The 17,935-nt window shown below is 37.9% G+C and overlaps 1 protein-coding gene across 4 annotated transcripts in view; it reads left to right on the top strand.

The window, feature by feature from the left end:
• RASA2 (RAS p21 protein activator 2) overlaps positions 1–17,935 on the top strand; it is a gene marked incomplete at its 3' end in the record, with an annotated part of 103,629 nt that overhangs the window by 9,552 nt on the left and 76,142 nt on the right. For all 4 annotated transcript variants that reach the window (XM_081072573.1, XM_081072572.1, XM_081072575.1 and 1 more), the window contains exon 2: positions 14,862–14,979. In XM_081072573.1, the coding sequence (XP_080928699.1) occupies positions 14,862–14,979 (118 nt within the window). The remainder of the gene's footprint in view (positions 1–14,861; positions 14,980–17,935) is intronic.

Raw genomic sequence — 17,935 nt, 5'->3', positions numbered from 1 at the left:
CTTCTTTATGTCCAGGTGCCACTTTTTTTTTTTGAAAAGCACTAGATCATAATGAGTCCCATTTTGGGTCTCTGGGTGCCGTTACCAGAAATAGCAGCCGTATTCCATACATGACCTGGCCCTATAGCCCTTAGTTCTGCCACAGTCTGGCTTTTGGCCTTTAGTTTGCTTGCTTCACTGGTCTCTCCTGGTCAGCTTAGGAGCCTTACTAAGCTTTATGTAACTGTAGGAACCACTGGCCTACCCTAGGAGAGACGCCTGCCATATGTGTTTCAGTTTGGTTTGCTGCTTGAGAAGGGGGCTGTAGGAAGCTCAGGGATCAGCACACTTTCAAAACTGACACCGGAAGTGGGCAAGGCAAACCACAGGAAGATCCTGCCTGCATCTTGGCGACGACGTACCTCTATAACCCATGGACGCTTCCTGGCAATACCTTGTGAAACTTGCTTTTTCATGTAGAGTAGTTTCCTAACTTCTTGTTCTGTATTGAGCTTCACTCCAAGGTGATTAATACGATAGTAATACAGATAGCTAAGATAATTATCATGCACATGACTTGGGTAAAACAACTGGCCCCTAATTATGTCCTATCGACTTTCCCACTGAGGAGTTGCATCTTACCTAATAGGACACTTTTGAGGAGTTGCTGTGGAATTTATGCTTTAACCTTGATTTTATGCCTTGTCAAGAATTATGTTTATTGTTCAGATTTTATAGCCACAAAACCGTTCTTTGCTCACTGAGTTTAGGCTAACCACCTAAACTTCAAGAATTATGCTGGATTCCTGGAGTCCTTTGATCACTCAAGTGCGTGCTCAGTGGTGTGACCTTGTTTTTAGGCACCTTGATGATTGCACATCCCTATTTCCAGGATGGAGTAGGAGTGCAGTGTTAGTGAAACTTTATTATTCCCTTTTTCTTTAAGGAACCAGGTAGGTTCCTTAAACCAGGTAGGTTCCAGGTTAATAGCATACTGCCTATTCTGAGGCAGAACCAGATTTCTGAGAGGAATTATGTAATCTGTTGATTTTTTTTTTTTTTTAGGTAACAGTTGCATGGGATTCTAGAATCTCAGCTTATATTTTTTAAAGCTAATTTATCATTTAGTGGAAGTGAGAAAAATTGCTTGACACCCCAGTTATCTGTTCACATTAATTTGTGTGTTGGAAAACCCTCTTTATGCCTAGTGGTACCATTTCTCTTTCTCTGCCTGAATAATATCATAAACATATAACTTTTCATTGGCGCTTTCAAGGTGACAAGGAAGGAGGGAAGTGACTAGCAGCTACATAACTTTTTTCTCTTCAGTGGTTCTTAGCCCCTCACCCCCTTTTTTTTTTTTTTCGCCACCATGCACCTTGGGTAATCTGACATACTCTGTCGAGGGTGAATATAAGACTCTTAGGAAAGTCGTGTGTGATTATGGTAGTTCTCCTCCTTACTCCATTGAAAACTATAAAGATAAATGAACAAAAGAGAGTTTTCGTCTTGTGTAAGATATCTTTATCCTAGACAGTATGTTTATTATATTAGCTATATAGAAATTGATTGATAAATGATAATATAGCATGTTGAAAGCATGGTTTTCTGCTGCTTTTCTAGTAATCACCTAACCTCTCTGAGCCTCAGCCTCCTCTTCGATAAATTGGGAATAGTAGTTTTTCTAATCTTACAAAGTGGTTGTGAAAAGGTTAAATGATTTAGTACACACCGCCTGGCTCGCTGCGCTCAGTTAAGTGTGGATTATAACGTCAGCGGTAGTGAATACTTGGTAAAATATACTCACATAGTTTGTTTTGATGAACAATTCATTTAATATAAATCTATACCTAGTTCTTGTACTGTTCATTAGATTGAACTGGAATAGGTAGCAATGTCTAAACACATTTGAAATCATTGTTACCATGTGCTTTTTAAATGTTGTGTCAGAATTTTGAACCTGTGGGGAACCAAGAAGATTAACTAGTGAAGGGATTGCAAACTCCAGTCTACAGAGACCGGGCATAATGAGGTAAATCCAGGTAGGGATGGTTATGATTTAGTAAGGGGTACCTGCAGTTTCTATTCAGAACCATGGTGCCAGGTCTTTGATTATTGAAGAGAAACAAGAAATAATGTACCTATTTATTAGTAACTCTCCCAGTTTCTAGATTTCGGCTATATTTTTTTTTAATGCTTGGCAGGCCAAACAAAATAAATCTCTGGCTGGCTGACCCCCAATTTGTGTCCTCTAAAACAGTTTAAACCCCTCACGTTAGAGATGTGGAGCCTGAGGTATAGAAATAAAAAGGCCAGGTGTTTTTCCATCTATTTCCCAGAATAGAAATCTATTACTTCTGAAATAAGAATCTCATTTTTTAAAAGTAAGTGATCTTCTCTGGTGTATCCAAATGTTAAATTACTGATTATCTTTGGTCAGGACCTAATGGCTTGGGGAGAAGGAATTGTGTACAGATGCTAACATTTTCAGAATCTCTGACCAAGGAAGGGCACTGCTAGTTACTGTTTACTGAGTGCTTCCTCTGTTCTAGGCATTGTGGTAAGTGCTTTACCTCAGTTAATAGTCACAGCAATCCTGAAGCGTTAGTACCTCTTTTTATGCAGCAGGTTGAGACTAAAGACATACAGGTGATCAAGTACAAAGCTTGTATTGAAACTCCAGTCTCTTGTCTCCAAAATGAATTCATTTAACTTGTGATACTATATTAATACCGCATGTTTTCAGAATGATGTGCCCCTTTTATCTTACTGCAAAAATTAAACTTTATAAGAAAATTTGAAAGACCTTATGTTAGTATTATATAGGATTGTCTTATTTATGTATGATTACATGGCATAACAGCATTTAATTTTACTCTAGTTTTGTCAACACCAAGACTATTACCGTGTTTCCCCGAAAATAAGACCTACCCCAAAAATAAGCCCCAGTTAAAATCATCAGCCAGACGAATGCATTTAATACGTTATGACGATGTTCCAGAAGAAGATGACATAACTGTATTTGAATAAATGTAGATTGTTGTACATGAAAAAATAATACCCCCCACCCCCTGAAAATACACCCTAATGCGTCTTTTGGAGCAAAAATTAATATAATACCCAGTCTTATTTTGGGGGAAACATGGTATATTTTAAGTGTACATTTGCTTCATTCTTCTTCAGTCCATTCATGTGTGTGTGTGTGTGTGTGAATTTAAATGATAAAGTTTGCATGTTTTTATATCTTTTCCTCATCTTAAGTACCAACCCTATGTTTAGGTTGATTCTTTTTATTAGAACATCGTATCCTGAGTCACTCAGGCAAAATTATTCTATCTCTGTAGTATCTCTTACATTTTTCTTTTCCTCCCATTTCGTTACCTTAGTTTAGGCCCTTTGACCATCAGAGTAGTTTTCCTAAGGCATAGTTCTCACGACATAGAAACGTTTAGTGACCCTTGTTGCCTGCTGAATAAAGTTAAAACTCCTTACCTTGACATTTCAGGTTCTGTTTGATTTCACACTTCCTTTACAATCTTAATTCTTCTGTTTCCCTTTCAGCTCCCTTTTGCTTTAGTCAGTTTGTACTGCTCACTGCCTCCTTGAAGGAATTCCTTTTGTTTCCACCTCCAGAACTTGTTCACGTTGTGCCTTACTCTTGGTAAGATCCTTCCACCTCAATTTCCTTCCACCCTCAATTTCTGTATTAAAAACAACAACAAAAACCAATTGGAAGGTGTTATTGTGAAGATTAAGTAATGTAAAGTCCCTAAAAAATATCTGCTGTGTGTAGTGTATGTATTAACTTATTCAGTAAAAGGTAGCTATTGTTATGATTTAGCTTTCCTCCCATGCCAAATAATCTTTGTCTTAGGGTCATCTCATCCAAGACCCTGGCCCTTTGCAGTTTTTCTTGGGTTTTAATCCAGTCCCACTGGGATCCCTGTTGGCTCTTATCCCTGTACTTAATTTATCGTATGAATGGACATGGGCCTGCAGGATCTCTTCAGGACCATTTCAGAAAGGAACAGCTGTCTATTCCTCTCAGCACTGCTGTATTCAGAAAGACAGAGTGGAATGGGAAGACTAAGCTTTGGAGTTTGATTTCTGTCAAATCACCTTATCAGATATGTAACTGAATTTCTTTTTTAATTTATAAAAAGGAACAGTAATACTTACCTTACAAGGTAAGAGCAAATGAGATATTTGAGAACATGTTTAGCATTGTCTTGGAGCATCCAACTACTTGATAAATATTAGTCTTTTCTTCTCGTAGTAAGTAGTGTCTTCCACCAGGACACACAGAAACACACATACAAACCTACAGCTGTAAATGCATGCACACAGTCCCCGCCAGACATACACATAAGCACATACGTGTGTGCATACCCACGTGTCCAGAAGCACATATACCAGAATCTGTACCCAGTAGCCTGATACTTGGAATTCTAGACCCAGGTAAAATTTACATGGTAGGATCTGGATTTACTATTAATATCTGGCAGCTTTTATGTAGAATCATCGATCTTGTACACAGAGTTGACTAGCTTTCCATTTGTTAGTCTAAGTTCTCAGTTCTGATTCCCAGTGGTGTTTATCTTCTTGATTTAAACTGTTTACTTTTGACAATGACTAAAGGCTACTATTTTCTAGAAAATACTTATCTCCCCTCTTCAGGTATTTATGCAGAAGTTACCTTCTCAGCGGAGCCTTCCGTGGCTCCCCCTGCCTCTGCCGTCTCATGTGGTGCCCATTCCTGCCTAACGCTAAGTAGTACACTACCATGTTTACTCATTTGTCTTGTTTGTTGTCTGTCTATATTAGCTCAATAAAGATACAGTTTTATCTGTTTTTCTCAGTGTTGTATCCCTAGCATCTTAGTAGGCACTCAGTAAATATTTGAATGTATGAATTTCAGGACTGGTTTGTTTATTTTCAACATGGTATTTCTATATTAACACTACAAAGATTCTTATACTTAGTGCTTTTGGTAACTGCATACAGGAGCCCTTTTTTTGTTAAGCTTTCGAGCAGTTGACATAGATCAGCCTATATCAACTGAAAAAAAAGAAGCTTATGTACAATTTTATAATTTGTGGTGTGATATAGAACTGTAATTGCCCATGCTAAAGTTACACACACACACACACACACACACACACACACACACACACATTCAGTAGCTATTTCATTCTCTATTATAAGCTAAAACGGTACTAAGAATTGATCTCTTCCCTTAAGTTTGTAGTTCGATGAAGACACATATAAGGGGTCTTCTTTGCTGGTTACTTGCCCTCTCTCCTAACTCACAATAAAGAGCTCTGAGGCTCAATCTTCAAATCTCTTCTTTTCTCTCCCTATTTCTCTGGGAGATCTTGTATAGTCTTATGGTTTTATTGAGATTATATAGTTCTTGATGATTCTCAAATTTTGTCTCCGTCCTGGACTTCTTTGCCTTCTGGAATCTACACTTGGATATTTACTAGGCATCTTAGACTTGATGTGCCCAGTACAAAATTTTGATCGCCTTCCTCCCTCTGGAAATGGCACCTCTATTCGTCCAGCTGCTTCGTCTGAAACTCTTAAGAAATCATCCTTAACCCCTCTTTCTCTCACACCCGTATCCAAAATATCAAAACTGTTGCCTATGTTTTCAGTATGTATGCCCAATTGACCACTTCTCTTCATACCGGAACTGCCCCCCATCCACCCTCCTCCCATCTAACTTATCTCTAATCAAGGTTATTACAATAGCCTCCTGTTAGTCTCCTGCTTCCATCCTTTCCCCTTTGCAGTGAGTTTTCTAAAACAGAAGTTAGATCATGCCATTCTTCTCAAAATCCTTCAGTAGCTTCCCATCCCACTCCAAGAAGCCTAAGACTTTCCATTGGTCTACAAGACCTATTTAATCTGCCTTCTTCTTACCCCTACTTCATCTCACACCATTTCCTCCCTCTCTCCATTTTGCTTATTGTTTTAGAGCCATGTTGGCCTCCTTGCTATTACTTCAGTGTCCAAACTATTCTGTGTCAGGGCCTTTGCATATTTATTCTTTCTGCCTCTCCATCCCTTTCCCCAGAAATCCCCATGGCTCATTATTGACTTCCTTCCGGTATGTGCTCAAATGTCTTCATAAAAAGGCCTTCCTTGGGTCCCTATACAAAATAACATTACTCTCGTCCCTCTGTCTATCCTGTGACCCTGACTCTCTAACCCTACTTTGTTTCTTCCATTGCAATAAATAGTATATACTTATTTAAGAGTTTACGAAGTTTATCTCCCCTGTCTAGATTGTGCAGTAGTTTCGTGTCGGCAGACTTGTTTTTACTCATTGTTATATCACCAGCATTTAGCAAAGTTACTGGCATGTTACAGGCACTTAATATTTATTGAATGAAATGCAACAAGTGCAATCCAGTACGATCATTATAGTAGAAGGACATATACGATGCATTAGGAAATAGAGAGAAGAGTGTCATGACTACCTAGGAATTGAGGGAAGACTTAACAAAGATGCCCTTTTTTGAGGGGAGAAAAACAGGTAAGAGATTCCATACAATGAAAAGCATTGCAGAAGTACAAAGGCATGAGAGTACTCAAGGAACCAGACGTACAGTTCTGGAGCATAACTTGTGGGGGTAAAGATTACATAAAGTAGATGAGACCAAACATGTAGTAGATAGTGTCAGGCCATGAAGGGTTCTTATGCCAGACTAAGGAGTTTTAGATTTTATCCTGTAAGGTTGGTAGTGTGGAGCCACTGAAGATTTTGAGCAAGGTATGATGACATATGTTTATATATTAAAAAGGTAGCTGGCAACACTATGAAGGATGGGGATCCAAGCTAAACACAGCATTTTATTTCAGCCATATATGATGTTGCAAGCTCTCTATGATGCCGAGAAATGGTTACTATCACCTGAATGGGCAAAAGGCTATTTCGTTTTATGGTTGGGCAGAAACCACTGATGTGTAGTGTGAAGGTGTTCTTGGCACATTTGTAGTACATCTATGAGGGAGAAGAAATGCCCTGTGGGGGGATTAGTTTATTCATCTCTAAAAATCCATGCTTTAGGAGAGAGATTTAAAAAATTTTAGTTAACAATTATATTGTAAGTCATAATGTAGACTAGAAAAGTTTTTAAGGAGTACCAGTTACGAATTCAACAAGAAAGGGTGTTGTTACAGAATAAAAGACGTTGTGCTAGAAGGCCAGCCTCCTTTTTCCGTAGAGGAGCAGTTTTACCAATAATATGCCTCCTGATCTTGAGTCACTGTTGACGGAAATAGTGACACTTGTAAATATAATCAGATCCATACCATTTTCTGTAGGGCCAACAATCTACTTTTGTAGGGCCGAATATCTGCCTTTGCATGTTACAGCACCCTGGCATGCACAGAATTTTTTAAATGAGGGATAAGCTAAAACATTTCTTCCTTTCATTCCACTGCAAGTGAAAACCATTTACATGACTTCGGTTGTCTTGCTCAAGTGTCATATCTCAGCGATATACTGAATGTCTTGAATACTTTAATCTTACTACCCTTGGGTCAAAATATGATGTGTAAATTTAAGAATAAGATGATGGTACCCAAAATGGTGTACATGGTTTGAATGTTGAGAATTTGGTATTCCAAAATTCATGGAAACGTGATCCTGTGTGATTGAGCATGTTTTTAAACCACATCCAAATGCTACAGTAGGAAATGAAGACATGTTTGCCAAAGGCAGATGCAACAATATAGAGAATTAAGATCCTTTTGTTTCTATTTCCCAAGTTGAAACATTCACCTTTGGAATATGCTATCCTATTGAGTGAAACACTGTTAATGGAACAATACAAGTAGTTTTCAGGGAGATACTGCTTTATCATTTCTGAGTCCATGTTTGATCAGACAGCCACATCTAGCAGAAAGATTTACCAGACTCTGATGACCAGTCCCGTGGGATGGGCCTTTCTAATTTGCTGGAAATAAAGGATAAGAAAAGAAACGAGTCAGGATTAGGTTACAGAATCAACTCTAGATAGTTTAAGCAGAAAGAGATTTAGTGAAAGATTTTAAGTGACTTATAGAATTGTTGGAAAGACTAAAGAAACAGACTCTGTGTTGAACTTTCAAGAATGACATCCCAAAGCCACATTGCAACTGGACCACCAAGAGAGTTCCTGTCTCTTTTAGGATCAGAAAGGTGCCTACATGATTGAGAAGCTGTAACTTTTAGCTGCTTGGCTCAGATCCTTGCCCTCTCTGCCATGATCAGGAATCTGCCACTATTAGGAAATAGCCGTCTGCACAGAGTCACCTTCATCAGTAAGCTGTTGTCACTGCTGCTGGCTCTAGAGCCAAGCCACGGCTGCCACAACCTGAGTGACAGAAGGTTCCTTGTATCCTTCTTGACACCAGTGAAACGTGACTGGATGCAAGGACCTCTGCAAACATTGCTGAAGAAAACTTGGACGTCTCCATGCCAGTACTTGCTCGTAGAAGCAGCCAAAATGCAACCTCCCTTCTCTTCTGGCCTCCAAATTTCTAGGGAGTGCGTCTGATTGGTGGAACGTAAGTCATATGCACAGCCCTAACTGCAAGAGTGGCTGGGAAATGCCGTTTTAGCTTTCTAGTCTCTGCAGTACAGGAAGTCATAGACCAAAGGACATTGAAATGCATGACGCACACTGATCTATGTACCAGTTATAGACCCTAATTCTCCTGAATGCTATGCGCTGTGGCTAAGCAGAGAAATAATGATGAGAAACTTACAAGTATTTGTTTTTTCCATATTGTTATTGTTTTATAATGACACACAGCACCTTTCCATTGATTTTCCCATTTTAATTTTTAAGAATTGTTTGTTTATTGAGTTTTTCATAGGTGCTTCTTAAAAAATACTTAAAATTGGTGCTTCATCTATGTGATGAATTTAATGGTATGTGGATGCCAAAAGTTTCCTCACATTTAAAGTGTGGGTAGTAATATACAGATTTAATGCAATCCCCATTAAAATCCCAATGGCATTTTTTAAAGAAATAGAACAAAAAATCATCAGATTTGTTTGGAACCACAAAAGACCCCGAATAGCCAAAGCAGTATTAAAAAAAAAGAACAATACTGGAGGTATCACACTCCCTGATTTTTCCTTGTACTACAGGGCTACAATAATCAAAACAGCTTGGTATTGGCGGAAAAACAGACACATAGACCAATGGAATAGAATTGAGAACCCAGAAATAAAACCACATAAATATGGACAGATAATTTTTGACAAAGAAGCTAAAAACATACAATGGAGGAAAGACAGCCTCTTCAATAAATGGTGCTGGCAGAATTGGATAGCTACGTGCAAAAGAATGAAACTGGACTGCTATCTGTCACCATGTACCAAAATTAATTCAAAATGGATCAAAGACTTAAGCATAAGACCTGACACGATAAACTGCATTGAAGAAAACATAGGTACTAAACTTATGGACCTTGGGTTCAAAGAGCATTTTATGAATTTGACTCCAAAGGCAATGGAAGTAAAAACTAAAATAAACAAATGGGATTATATGAAACTGAAAAGCTTCTGCACAGCAAAAGAAACTATTGACAAAATAATGAGGCAACCAACTGAATGGGAGAAGATTTTCGCAAACAGTTCCTCTGATAAGGGGCTAATATCCAAAATATACAAGGAACTCATGAAACTCAACAACAAAAAAACAAACAACCCAATTGAAAAATGGACAGAGGACCTGAAGAGACATTTCTCCAAAGAGGATATACAAATGGCAAATAGACATATGAAAAAATGCTCAACATCGCTAATCATCAGAGAAATGCAAATGAAAACCACAATGAGATATCACCTCACCCCAGTCAGAATGGCTTTCATCAACAAAACAAATAGTAACAAGTGTTGGAGAGGCTGTGGAGAAAAAGGAACTCATACACTGTTGGTGGGAATGCAGACTGGTGCAGCCACTATGGAAGGCAGTGTGGAGGTTCCTCAAGAAATTACGAATAGAATTACCATATGACCCAGCAATCGCTCTCCTGGGTATCTACCCCAAAAATATAAAAGCATTTCTCTATAGAGACACGTGTACGCCAATGTTCATTGCAGCTTTGTTTACGGTGGCCAAGACATGGAAACAACCAAAATGTCCTTCGATAGATGAATGGATAAAGAAGTTGTGGTACATATACACAATGGAATACTATTCGGCGTTAAGGAAAGATGATATAGGAGCATTTGTGACAACATGGATGGATCTCGAGAGAATAATGCTAAGTGAAACAAGTCAGACAGAAAAAGCAGAGAACCCTATGATTTCACTGATATGTGGTATATAAACCAAAAAGAACAAGACAAACAAATGAGAAACAAAAACTCATAGACACAGACAATAATTTAGTGGTTACCAGAGGGTAAGGGGGTGGGGGGTGGGTGATGAGGGTAAAGGGGATCAAATATATGGTGATGGAAGGAGAACTGACTCTGGGTGGTGAACACACAATGGGATTTATAGACGATGTAATACAGAATTGTACACCTGAAATCTATGTAAATTTACTAACAATTGTCACCCCAATAAAATTAATTAAAAAAAAAATAAAAAAAAAAAATAAAGTGTGGGTAGTAGATGAAAGAGGGACTAAAAGAAAAACCGTTAGCATGGGTTACCTAAAGTAAGGCTGGGCCAGTGCTATCCAGTACTGAAGCATGGTTAAGTAAGGTGGGAACTGAAAAGCCATCATCTGATTTGGTAGCAGTTAGTATTATTAGTGTTCTTGCAAACTGATGGTTGCTCGATGGGAAGGGTGTTGGGGGATGGGTGAGAAAGGTGGAGGGATTAGGAAATACAAATTGTAGTCACAAAAGAGTCACAGGGATGTGAAACGCAGTATGGGGAATATAATCAGTAATGTTGTAAAGACTGTGTAGGGTGTCAGATGGGTACTGGACTTATTGGGGGGAATCACTTCATAAATTATATAAATGCCTAACCACTGCGCTATACACCTGACACGAATACAAAATAATATTGAATGTCAACTCTAAATATATATACATATACATGTGTGTATATGTATATATATACACATATATATGTATGGTCACAGGATGTAAAGTCCAGCATAGGGAATACAGTCAGTGATACTGCAATAGCTATGTACGGTGTCAGATGGGTAGTAGACTTGCTGGGGTTATCACTTTGTGAGGGGTGTAAATGTCTAATCATTATGCTGTTTTGTACACCTGAAACTAATAAAAAAATATTGTTGGTGTTCTTAAAGGTTCTAATAAAGAAATAGAATCAGAAGCCAAATTGCAGGTTAGGCTGTGAGTAGGAGGGAAAGGATTGGAGCAGAGATTATAGAATGTTTTTAAGAAGCTTGCCTTTTGAGGAGCAGTAATTTGTGTTGTTTTTGTTTTTTGGTCCAATTCACTTGGTTTATATACCATAATTACCTAGAACAAGTGGGGCCCAAAGCACATATCACATGCAAGATAAGTACAATCTTCCAAAATGTCTTCACTTTGGTCTTTTTGTGTAGTTTGATGTGAAGTGTGTGCTATTAAAGTAATCTCTTCCTGTAGAGATACAATGGGTACAACATTATTTTATTCTGTAACAATTAGTTACTTCACTTCTGATTACTTTTTTATATAAAGTGGCAGTTAATATTTTTATGTTTTTTAAAAAGTGCCAATTACTACTATAGTTTGGAAAGGTGCAGTTTAAAGTCTTGATTGCTGACTTAATCAACATATTTGTATGATTGATTGGTGAACTGAACATTAATTAAGATGGATTCACTTCCCATGTAGTTCATTTGAACATTAGTGACAGATATTCAAAGAATATAGATTATAACTGCTTTTATAGGAAGTGCTATTGAATGCATTTCATATATTGCATAGAGCTTGTTTTTATTTATTCTAAGTAAATATCTGATAATGTCAAGTTCATTGGATGCTGCAGACAAAATAATCCCCATTTTCTCCCTCTTAAAAAGGTGGATAGTAGGCTATGTGTACATTTATACAGTGTAGTTTTCTTATGCTGCACTTACGGAAATGAAACAGGAACATATTCAAGAGCAGTGAGTTAGTGTTCCAAATTCCCTCCTTAGATGTGGAGCATGTTTGCTATGATTTAATTCCAAATTTGTTTACATTCCAGGCTCTGTAGGTAACCTAGTTGGATTTTTTTGTTAAAAAACAAAACAAAACCCTCTGGAGTGTTCAGAGAGGAGACCTCAAAGAAGGAGAAATCTAAAGAAGAAGATTGAAAATAATGAAAACAGAATTGCTGATTGGTGTCCTGGAGTGAGAGGGAGGGAATGGGGTAGAGAGAGCGCAGGTAGGTGGATGAACTACAGATGAGCTTCTGATAAGAGGTGGTCTGTCCGAACTCACTTAGCCGCTGAGGAGCTGAGGTAAGACAGGAAGATGGGTTTCATGATTGTTAGGGCCATGCACTTTCCCTTACGCCAACTGCCTTCCTTTCCTAATTTAATCCACCGGTGTCTGATTTCAGCACCTACACTTTTATATTTCCTTGTGGCCCATGAGCATCTCACAAGAACTTCAAAACTTGATTTACTTGGTTTCTTTAATATTCATTCAACAAATATTTCTTAAGTGTCTACTGAATGGCAGTCACTATTTTAGATCTCCGGTATCAAAAAGTTCTCAGGCCTCAAGAATGAGGGAACCAGAAAAGAAACACAAATAAATATTAACAGAATTTCAGATAGTTGTAAATGCTACCATGAAAAGAAATAGAGAAATAGAATGTGGTAACAAGATTATCTACTTTAGATAGAATAGTCAGGGGAGGGTTCGCTGAGGAAGTGACATTTGAGCTGAGACCTGAATGATAAGAAGAGCCAGCCATGGGTCAGAGCATTCTTGGCAGAGGCCCTATGCTTGAGCAAGCTTGGCATGGTTGATGAATGGAAAGAAGGTGAACAGTGGAGAGAGTGAGAGAAGAGGTAGGTCAGAGAGGAGAGGACAGTTCCATAGGGCTGTGTAGACCACGAACGTGAGAATTTAGAAATGGGATTGTATCATCATAATCTCAAGATCCGTCCATGTTGTTGCAAATGGCATTATTTCATCTTTTCTTAAGGCAGTGAAGTATTCCATTGTGTATATATACCACATCTTCATTATCCAATCATCTATCGAAGGACACTTTGGTTTCCATGTCCTGGCCACCATAAAGAAAGCTGTAATGAACAAATATTACATATGTAATGTAAGGAGTACATATATCTTTATGGATAAATGCGAAATAAGTCAGACAGAAATCGAGAACTGTATGATTTCACTGATATGTGGCATATAAAACTGAAAACAACAAAGGAACCAGACAAACAAATGAAGAAACAAAAACTCATAGACACGGACAATAGTTTCGTGGTTACCAGAAGGTAAAGGGGGTCAAATACATGGTGATGGAAGGAAAACTGACTCTGGGTGGTGAACACAGAATGTGATATATAGGTGATGTATTACAGAATTGCACACCTGAAACCTAACTTTACTAACAGTTGGCACTCCAATAAACTTTCATTGCAATGGCAAAAAACAGAAAAGGAAAGGAAAAACAAAAAAGAAATGGGATTGTATTCTAAGCGAAATGGAATGGTATTGGAGCTGGGGAGTGATTGACCTAAGTGATGTGTTTAAAAGATCACGCTGCTTGATGGAGAGTGGGCTGTGGGGTGCTACCAATGAAAGCGATTGAGGAGCGGTTGGATTTGGGATTCGTTTCGGAGGTCTGCTGGATTTACTCATGGATGGGATGTGGGGGGCAGATTTGCGGGGGATGGTGAGAAAAAGAGGAAGATGGTGGTAGACTGGGGGAAGAGCATGTTTTAGGGGGAGGAAATCAGATAGTTTGTCTGCACTTGTTCAATTTGAGATGTCTACTGGATGTCCAAAGAGGCAGTTGAATATTCATATCTAGTGTTGAGGAAGAGAGATCAGGCCTGGAAATGCAGCTTTGGGAGGCATCAGCATTGACAGCATATACTGAAGGATTTTGCATAGGGAAAGAGGAGAAGGTGGTCCAGAACAGAGCCATGAAGCATTGTAAAATTTAGAGGTGAGGAGGGAGAGCATGACAGGGCCAGGGATGTAGGAGGAGAGCCAGAAACACTGTGCTGTGGAAGGCAAGAAAAGAGGACATTTTAAGGATGGATGTTAGTGCTCGTTTATAATAAACAGTAGGATGAGGACAGAGAAATGACCACTGGGATTGGCAATGTGGAAGGCATTGGCGACTCTGGCTAGAGCCATTTCGGTGTCATCATGGGCTTAGAAGCTGATTGGAAAGGGATGAAGAATGAATGGAAGATGAGAAATTAAGAAACAATGACTAGAGATAATTGCTTTTGAGCGGCTTTGCTGTGAAAGGGAGTCTAGAAATGGAATGACATCATGAGGGAGGAGATGGAGTCAAGGGATATTTTTTTCCCTTTTGGGTTTTTTAAAAATTGGGATATACCCAAGCTTGTTGATGTGTTTGGAACGATCCACTAGAGAGGAAAATTAACGATGATCCTGGAAAGAGGGATTAATTGTAGAGGCAAGTTCTTGGGGTGGTGCCGGTGGGATGGGACGGACAGCACAGGTGGGGGGATTGCCCCTTTCTCGGAGCAGGGATGCAATGACGTCATGCACCCTCCCAGGCCTCTTCACACACAGCTCCTCCCTCAGTCTCACCAGACGCCTTTAGACCAAGTGGATCATCGTCTTTCTCTAATACTAATTTTTTTCCTGTGCTGCATCTTCCGTCTTCTTTTGGATGAATTCATCCTATCTGAGTCTCAGCAGGAGGCAGCTGGTGATATTTAACACCAATTTTCATTTTTTGTGCCAACAGGTGAAGCAAAAAATTTATTGCCATATCTTGGACCCAACAAAATGAGAGATTGTTTCTGCACCATAAATTTGGATCAGGAAGAAGTTTATCGTACCCAAGTTGTTGAAAAATCTTTAAGGTTTGTAAAAATTGATAAATTATCATTGATGTGATATGTATGGATTGATTTTATATATTTTCCAGACTTCATCAAAAGACTTTCTTCATATGAAACTTTTATTTTTCTTTTACAGTCTGAATTTATCTTTAGAATTATAGAATCTCAGAGTTTGAAGGAGCCTTAATGTTCACTGAACTAGACTAACTGCCTTATGCTTGGTTCCTTCTGACAAATATCCTTGATAGGCATTTGCTTGATAATGTACCAGTGACCAAGGAGTTCACTGCCTCCTAAGCAGCCTGTTTGGTCTTGAAACTATTCTGACTCCTAGAAGCTCTTAAATTTAGTCGATTAATATCTATTAAAAGAAGAGCTTACTATATCCCAGGAACTTACTGGGTGCTATTTATTAATACATCCACAAAAGCAGGATAGATACAGCGCTTACTTTCATGTAGTTTTTCATTGCCTCAAAATGTCTCTTAATTGTTCCTAATTCTGGCCCTTGGATTTCTAGAGAACAAGTTTAATCCATCCCTCACATGATGCATTCAAGTTTTTTAAAACAACTATCATATACCTCAGTTTGTTCTCTAGGCTAAATTTTGCCCATTTGTTTGAACTTTTCTCAACGTATGTCATTATTTTGTTTCTCTTGAAAATAAATAAAATCTTATGGTTTATACAAGTAGGGCATTGTAAGGGAATGAACTCTTTGGTAGATTTCTCATCTTTGAAAGTGTAAATAGCACTTGGAGAGTTTCATAGTATAAATACTAACTCATAAAATTGAACTGTGCCTCCTCTGCACTCTAGTAGCATTTATGGACTCTAGTGCAGAGCTGTGCTGGAAGGGTGCAGTCTTGTTCAGAGAGAAGAGGCAAAACAAGGGCACCAAGAGTTGTTGAGATGACTATGTGGTGGCTGAAATATTGAGTGTCGTGACTTAGGTAAATTGTATTTCAGGTATCTGTTTTTTAATGCTTTTTAAAATATCTTTTCCTCTTACACTTGCCTTTTTTTCCTCTGAAGTTTTCCCCTTTGTCTTTATTATCAGTATTTATAATTTTGAATATCTGTTGAGTTCTTCATAGGAAAGGCATTGTATAAAGAGCTGAAAATACTTTAGTAACCCAAAAAGATTTGAAGTAATATACTTCACATCTTCAGTCATAAATCACCTGTCCCTGTTGTGGTAGCATTCTGTTGTCATTTGTATGTTACAAATGATGGAATTGAGTCACCAGAAAGCTGAATAATTTGTGCATGTAATAAAGGAACTTAGAAGCAAAACTAAGATTGGGACCTGAAACTATTTAAATCTCAATTTGTTACTTAATGTACACTGATTCCATATCACACAAAAATCGGTGATTGTCCATAAATTGAATACTTAACAGTAGTTTCTAATATGTAGCCTTGTAAGTGATTAATTAAAATTAGCTTACTTTTCTTTGTAACCCTTGCCTTTCCAAGTGTTTGTGTTGGGGGAAATGAAATGATAAGACCAATTATTTTTACCCATCTTAAATTATTTTTCTAGATGCATAGCAACTTGGAAGATATTTTAAAGTTAGCAGTGGTTACCTTAGGTCATTCAACATAGACTATAGGTGTGTTAGACTAGATGCTTGTATTCTAGGAGCCCCCTAGCATTTTGCCTTGTAGAATAGGGTGAAACAATCTGGAGTATAAATGCTTGCTCACCTTGCTTCATTTCAGTGTTTTCTACCCTTGTGGATATTGTGATAAGTAAGCTAGCTGTTAAGTCAAAAGTCAGTAGATACCACTTAGATCTTTTATGGGTTCTGGGTACTATAGTTTTTATGGGTAGTCTGGATATAGAATTTTCATAATGGGTAAGTAGGAGTCACATAAGGAATGTCTAGCTCCTAAATCTCTACCTCAAATCCTTTTAAGAAGTAGGTGGTCTATAACAGCGGTATAGCTCGTGCCTGGTGCTTCGCGTCCCTACACCAGGAATTCCCTTGGGAGTCATACGCATGATCATAGGTCAGTGGTAACCGTCAGTGGTAAACACAATTTTAAAAACTGTGTAAGTCTAGTCATTACTTCCTACCAACCTTGTTGAGAAGTTTTCTTCAAATGGATTGATTGGTTAATTAATTTATAAAATGAAGATGTGGGCACCCAGATGTAGCAATTAGGTTATTGAGATTGGGATGATGCAGTCAGATAGATTACTTAATGGCTGATTCTCATGTTATTCTTATTTGGCTTTAGAATGTGTTTTAAAAATAATACTTGAATGTGGATATATGATATATGAAGAAAATTCTCCATTTTCTAATTGTTTATAAAATGACGCAAAAGAGAAAAATACCTAAACAAATCATGCCTTTGCCTAATAGTTGTTTTTATATCAATTTCTATGTTGAGACTACTTAGAAGATTCTCCTTATTTTGACAGACCAACTTTTAAGTTTACTTTGGTTATGTTGGAAGTGAAAAATATTGACAGAAGTTGCTCAGACATTGTAACAGCTCAAGAGCTGAGTCAGCTGTTTTCTGGCCAGTCAGGAAGCATTTTACTTTCTCTTTAGGTTGTGACATCCTAAAGAGATTGCATTTATGGTGACATTTTCAAAGTCGGTTTTTGTTCTTTAAACAGTCTCAGGAAAGAGGAACTCTTGACAAAAGATATTCACTGGCATCTCAGAGATTTATGTCTTCGTAGAAAAATTTAAATATCAAAATAGCATTCATAAAATGAACTTATGAAATAAGCTATTTTATAGGAGAAAAACCTTAGCAACTTGGCAGTAGGTAAAGATTTCTTAGGATGCAAAAAGACAAAGTCGTAAAAGGAAAATTGATAAACTGGATTTCATCAAAATCACAACATCTGCTCTTCAGCAGACACTATTAGGAAAATGTAATTGCAAGCACAGCTGGGAGAAAATATTCTGAAAAAGGACTTGTATCCAGAATTTATTAAAAAGAAAAAACAATA

The sequence above is a fragment of the Rhinolophus hipposideros genome (assembly GCF_964194185.1).
Source record: "Rhinolophus hipposideros genome assembly, chromosome: 14".
Lineage (NCBI taxonomy): Eukaryota > Metazoa > Chordata > Mammalia > Chiroptera > Rhinolophidae > Rhinolophus > Rhinolophus hipposideros.
This window is presented reverse-complemented; position numbering and strand designations above follow the sequence as displayed.